This window comes from Mytilus californianus, unplaced genomic scaffold, assembly GCF_021869535.1.
Source record: "Mytilus californianus isolate M0D057914Y unplaced genomic scaffold, xbMytCali1.0.p SCAF_4, whole genome shotgun sequence".
NCBI lineage: Eukaryota > Metazoa > Mollusca > Bivalvia > Mytilida > Mytilidae > Mytilus > Mytilus californianus.
This window is the reverse complement of record NW_026262690.1, coordinates 81,113,553-81,120,674: the sequence shown is the minus strand read 5'-3', so window position 1 is coordinate 81,120,674 and position 7,122 is coordinate 81,113,553. Positions and strand designations below refer to the sequence as shown.

At 33.3% G+C, this 7,122-nt stretch overlaps 1 protein-coding gene across 3 annotated transcripts in view; it reads left to right on the top strand.

The window, feature by feature from the left end:
• The first annotated feature begins 3,357 nt into the window (after positions 1 to 3,357).
• Positions 3,358 to 7,122, top strand: part of LOC127738661 (neutral alpha-glucosidase AB-like) — a 32,468-nt gene continuing 28,703 nt past the window's right edge. For 2 of the 3 annotated variants that reach the window (XM_052249989.1, XM_052249988.1), the window contains exon 1: positions 3,358 to 3,389. In XM_052249989.1, the coding sequence (XP_052105949.1) occupies positions 3,370 to 3,389 (20 nt within the window). In that variant the 5' untranslated portion in view covers positions 3,358 to 3,369. Of the gene's footprint in view, positions 3,390 to 3,673; positions 3,743 to 7,122 lie in introns of those variants that run through there. The other variant, XM_052249990.1, reaches the window with a different exon arrangement.

The following is a 7,122-nucleotide window of genomic DNA, read 5'->3' as shown; positions in this document are numbered from 1 at the left end:
TATTGTTATTATTATTGTTATTATTATTGTTATTGTTATTGTTACTGTTATTATTATTGTTATTGTTATTGTTATTAATGGAATATAGAGAACAATATTCTAAGATAGTACAATAGACAATTTAAAAGCAATCAACTAACTTAGTCAGATGTGATCTAATCTGCCAATTAGAACATACTCACCCCTTCTCGTCCAAAGGAAAATCGGTATTTTGCCCTATATTTTTCTTAGAACATACTCACCCCTTCTCGTTCAAAGGAAAATCGGTATTTTGCCCTATATTTTTCTTAGAACATACTCACCCCTTCTCGTTCAAAGGAAAATCGGTATTTTGCCCTATATTTTTCTTAGAACATACTCACCCCTTCTCGTTCAAAGGAAAATCGGTATCTTGCCTTATATTTTTCTTAGAACATACTCACCCCTTCTCGTCCAATGAAAAGTCAGTTTTTTCCCTTCTAATTTTTCATAGTACATGGCTTTCCATGCACTATAAAATGCTTTACATGAATGACTTATCATAATCTTAATCATAAAGGGAACTCTTAATAACTACACTAACGTAGTGTACAATCCCCTGAGGCATTTTCCTTGGGAAAATAGCCTACTGATTAAAGATGAAAGAGAATAGAATTATAAAAAAAACTTATTGAATTTTTGCAAATGTTTATCATGGTACATATATATATATATAACAAACAAAAAATGAAATGGGGGCAAAGATGTAGGTAAAATAATCTTTTATTCAATTTTGATACCAGACATTCGAGTCAATTATAATTTTCTTTTTCTTTCAAGAAAACAATGTCAGACTGCAGATATATAAAGCAAAGGATTTTTTTCGAGAAAAAAAACCACAATACATGTAATTTCATCAATAAACAGTAGGCATCTGATGTTAAACTTTCAACTTCATCACTTTCTAAATTCTAGTTAGTTATATATTTTGGCTTCACAAGAGACATATAATACCAGTCTTGACTGTATTCGGTTATTTATAAAATGTAGAATTGAAATTGGGAATGTGCCAAAGAGACATCAAACCGACCAAGGAGCAGAAAACAGCCCAAGGCCACCAATGGGTCTTCGACACAGCGAGAAAATCCCGCACCCGGAGGCGGGCTTCAACTGGCCCCTAAACAAAAATGTGTACTAGTTCAGTGAAAATGGACGTCACACTAAACTCTAAAACATATAAATGAACTCAGATTAAAAAAACATACAAGACTAACAACGGCCAGAGGCTCCTGACTAGGGACAGTAGCAATAATGCGGCGGGGTTAAACATGTTCTGTGAGATCTCAACCCTCCCCCTATACCTCTAGCCAATGTAGAATAAACAAACACACAGCAATACGCACAGTAAAACTCAGTTCAAAAGAAGTCCGAGTCCGATGTCAGAATAGGTAACAAAATAAACTAAGCAAAATGACAATGATAAATAGATTAACAAAGGACTACTAGCAGTTACTGAAATGCCAGCTCCAGACCTCATTTAAACTGCTTGAAAGATTATGTCTTCATCATATGGAAATCAAGCACAATCACTCCCGTTAGGGGTTTAGTATCATACCATCATAAAATATATGAGAAAAACATAACCCAATTTATGCCAACAACTGGTTTTAGAATAAATGTGTTTATTTCCGATGCAAAGACCCTATATATATATACTTGACACAACTCTCTTTCCGCGGCAAAAACTGTATCTATTGTTTACAGACACAACAGATTATTACAACGTATGAAATTTTCTTACTAAGTGAGAGTAACTATCAAACTAGTGATGCCCCCGGCTGTTTAGATCTTCAACAATGATTCTGAGGGGTTAATAAATCCGTCATTTCACCCAAAGTTTATTTCCAATTGGCCAAGATTACGATTTTGTATTGGTTTAATCATTATTTTCTAAATGTGGCTATGTTGGTTAGCTAAGGAGGACATGGGATCAATTAATTGTTGTACCTCCATCCACAGGGACTCATTGTCAAGGTTTGCTTCGATTTAGGCCAATGGTAACAGAGGAATTTATTCATTATTCAAAGTTGATATTAGAGAGTCTGGACATGGTTTACAGAAAAGATCGCAATAGGCTAGAAAAATAGTTCTAGAAAAATTGCCTTAAAATTAAGAATAGAGATTAATGGGATGCTAAACTATAAATAAATAATAGGCCCTGAATAATGACATACATTTTTTTTTTTTTTAATTTCATCATACTTATTGAAAATTTTAACATTTGTTACTTAGATACAGAAAGTACCGGTACCAAATCCCGGCCTCGTTAAACATTAGATTGTATATCTATTCTAAATTCTGAAATATACATCAGTATATTATTATGTATCCATTATTTCCATAGTATTGTTCAATAAAGAAGGAATCAATTTTAGAGAAAAAGAAAAGACAGAAGAGGAAATAATAAATAAGTAGATAACAAAATCAAAAGCAAAATATAAAAAAAAAATACTGAAATTTGGATTTTTGGCAGCAGTATATTGGTCAAAACTAAAATGTGTCTTAAATACAACATCTAACACATTTGGCAAGGATGGTTTTCTGTTGTAAAAATTCATACAAGCACAACGTGACTGTTAAAAACATACATGTGGTTATAAGCACCAACAAGAACAAAACACAATAAACAACATATAACAATATAATATACAAAACATATATGGTGGTGTGGAGAAGGCTAAACACAGTATACACTGTAACATTACATAAGGTAATGCTAAGTTGTTTTAGTATAAATTATTCTAGTAATGGAAGCAATTTAGCATAAATTTTTTTAATACAGAAACGAAGATCCCCTTTTTGACACTCATAATACAACATCTCTCTAACCTTGAGATAGAAACAATAGATTTGGGGGTATATTTATTTCGTTTCTTTTCTCCAGCTTTTGCACTTTACAAGTACACATTCATTTACGATACCTCAGTCTTCGGTCTAGAGAAGAAAATATTTGGATAAATATTATTTTCACCATACACATTACAATTGTATTATATGTCTCTGCATTTACTGTCCGGTTGGCATTTAATCTTATCACAGACATATGTCTTTGATCATATTTTGATGAAATCATCGCATGTCATTAAAGCTAGGACTCCCAGATTAAAGTCATCATCCTTGATTACCGGTCTTCAGTTTTGAACAAACCGTAGAAAGGACCAGTCGAAATACGAAAACAAAATTTATATAACATGTTTTTTTTATTATAGCTATGTTGCCAATTATACTGAGAATTAGTTATAACAATTTATATATACGAGAAATTTCCAGTAAACTTAGGTTTTGTTAATAATCATTTTTTTTCCGAAAACAAACTATAATTCAAATGCTAAACTTTTCCAAATAACAAAGATGGAAACCCCCTCTTTGTGGTAGTTATTTGAGTTATTTCATTTATTGTCTCTTTATATTGATTTCATTCATAGGTGATTTTGACAGAAGTATGAGAGTACATCAAAAATACAATTACAATTTTATATATTTATTTATATCAAGTTGCCACAGCGTGTGGAATATAATATAGGACACTTGCACACACCGGGCACCTGAAAAATTGATCTAGGTCGTTTGCGTGGTTGAATCTGGTTGGTTGGCCACATCATCAATACACAATCGGAATCAGTAAAATGTTTGATACGTTTAGGATATCTGACTCGATATCTTGAACACACACCTGCCTTTGTAACGTCTTCAGCTAAAGTATATAACATAATATTAATGCAAGGTAATTTTTAGAAATAATGAAACTATCAAAATGTTGTCATGCCCGAATGGAAGGGAAAATAGACTTTTGGGCTAGTTTGTAAAGGGTTGATTCTGTTAGTTTTTGTTTGTTCTAGTTAATTTTGAGTTCAGTCTTTAAACATACAGCCAAATCCTAGAAAAACAGTGACAATTTTTAGGATAAAAAAATTCATAACGGGAAAAATCTAATTACCAGTATTTGGCATAGATCTGTAATGAGAACTTACATGTAAACATGAAATATAAAGTGATAACTGTTGAGTTTGGACTGTTTCAAGTCTTTCGTGAGGAAAGAAATCAGTTGTATAGTAAATTTTATAAGACCATGCTTAATAATAATTTAGGAAAATTCTCCAGTGGTGAGCTCCAAAGAATGTTCTTTGTTGTTAGCTCTCATAAACTGTTATGCCAGAGGCAGATTTAGGTGGTTCAGGGGGGGGGGGTCAGGATTCCTGGGCCCCTTTATGGAGCTACGTTTAATTAATGTTGTTTCGATGATTGGAATAGGTCGGATATCAGTTAGTTGGGATTGGCGATGATGAAAATCGATTAGGATTTTGTTCAAGCATTTTTCTAGTTTCAGGATAATAACTTGAGTATAAGTATTTAGATTGCTCTGAAATTGTACGACAATGTTTAATACCACAAGTAGAAGGTTGGGATTTATTTTAGGGGTTATGTAAAATGTAAATAATCAGTAAGACGAGATCTACAATTAAGACTTTATTGAGGAAATTGTCCGACGACTCCTTATTGGAGTTATTGCCCTTTTAGGACGATTTTAACCATTTTTATACGACCGCAAAAATTAAAAATTTTTTGGTCGTATATTGGTATGACGTTGGCGTCGTCGTCGTCGTCCGAAGACACATTGGTTTTCGCACTCTAACTTTAGTTTAAGTGAATGGATCTCCATGAAATTTTACCATAAGGTTCAATACCACGAAAGGAAGGTTGGGATTGATTTTGGGGGTTATGGTACCAACAGTTAAGGAATTAGGGGCCAAAAAGGGGCCAAAAATAAGCATTTTTGTAACTTCCAGACAATAACTTGTGTGTAAGTGTATGGATCTCTCTGACATTGTACCACAAGGTTCCATATCATAAAGGGAAGGCTGTAATTGATTTTGGGGGTAATTGCCTCAAAATTTTAGGAATTAGGGGCCAAAAAAGGGGCAAAAAACAAGCATTTTTCTAGTTTCATGACAATAACTTGTGTGTAAGTGTTTGGATATTTCTGAAATTGTACTACAAGGTTCCATATCACAAAGGGAAAGCTGGAATTGAGTTTGGGGATAATTGCCCGAAACGTTTAGGAATTGGGGGTCAAAAAGGGGCCAAAAATAAGCATTTTTCTAGTTTCCAGACAATAACTTGTGTTCAAGTGTATGGATCTCTATGAAATTGTACTGCAAGGTACCATACCACAAAGGGAAGGCTGGGATTGAGTTTGGGGGTGATGAATCATAAGGGGGTTCAAAAAATTTGGGGGGGGATTTTTTTTTTTTTTTTTTTTATTTTCCATTTTAACCCTTTCCTCCGTAATGACGCCTTTTGACGCCACCCCCTTTACTCCATAATGACGCCTTTTGACGCCTCTGTATAGTACCTCAGTTGAAACACTTTGACTACGAAATGTCTGTATCAGACTTAATAAAATTTGTATCCAATATAAAAAGGATATTCATAAAAACATCTGACTTGAATTTCATTGATGAAATATTTGTTTTCGCAATGCATTAATACTTTAAACGTGCCGATTTTTTATTTATAAATAGCCGTCGCCATTTTTTCGAAGTTCTTGTTGACAACCAAGTTTCAGAACACTGACATTGTCACATTAACTACATTTATTGTTGGTTATTAATACCAACTGGTTATAAAATACCTAATAATCAATGTTTACGATACAGTTTGCGTAAAAAATTATTTTCCGTAAGAAAAACTTTATTTTGAAACTCCGAGTGTTCACTGCCGCTTTTCTCGCTTTGGAGTCGTACATTATTGCAACAAAAGCATTTTTTTTTTTAAACTTACGTTGAAATATCAGAAATTTAATGAACAACGCGGAGATATGCAGTCGAGTCCATACAATTCTTTTCTGACCCATTGAGTGAACAAATATAGCAACTTGTAAAATGTAAACATGTGTTTGGGGAATCCCATTATACGACTTCCGGCGAGTCATTAAGTGGGCGGGAACATACAAATTTTAATGACCACAAAAAAATCTTTCAACGTACAATCTTTCAATGTTTTTGCTTATAGAAAGTGACATTTAAGTTTCAATCATAATTATTTTAAGTTCTTCAATTAAATTAACGAGAATAGCGAATTATGCAACAATATTCAGCATCCGTAAGTTGTGATTCTAAGCCCCGCCCACCAATAGAATTTACCGTTTTTACAGTGATGTTTACACAAACAAAAGATGATGAATATTTTTTCCGCGATGTTTATTTCAACAATTATGAAGGCATATGGTTCCGTGAACCACTTTGTTTTAGTAGTAACAATTTGACTAACAAATTACAGAGCCTTAACTTTGCGGTTCACTTCCCATTTATAAAATATGTCAGACTAAAAGAACAGACATACGTGCATTTTTCTCATCACGATTTCGCCGTATTTCGGGTTTCAGAGAATCAAAATTCGAGATAGAAGTAAAAATGTAGTTAATCATTTGATTAACAGCTACCTTAAATTTAAGCAATCAACTGATCAGCACATCTTATTATTAATGTTTAGTAGAGGAACAACCGTTACAGGGATATCAAATAACATTAGTATCCTAAACTTTGATGAAAGAACATGTCATGTTCATACATTGTATGTTGCAAATTTTTTTCAAGTTGATTTTTGAGGAACTTGTTTTCTACTTCCACTGGCTGTTAATGACTAATACTTTGTTAGTCTGGGAGAAAAAAAAACCTATTAATAGTTATAATTAATTGGCTTTAAACTAGCTTTCAGTAACTGTGTACTCTTAGATCAATACTCACTCACTCACTCACTCACATGTTTTGTTTTTTTTAATTTTTTTTATATGTACTTCTTGCCAATCTAATGAGGCAAGTCAGCCATTAAAGAGCATGTGTTTGGATGGATGCTTAGCACTCCTATCTACATCGATTCAAGCCATTCAAAGCAGACTTTTACATTTTATTCCTATTTTTATGCCCCTGCCGTAGCGGTGGGGGCATTAAGTTTTACCCATGTCTGTCTGTACGTACGTACGTACGTACATCCCAAAATTGGTTTCCGTTCTCTAACTTGAGTTTGCCTCAACCAAATTTTATGAGACTTACACACAATGCTTATTACCACAAAACTCAGATCAAGTTCAAATTTGGGTAGCGT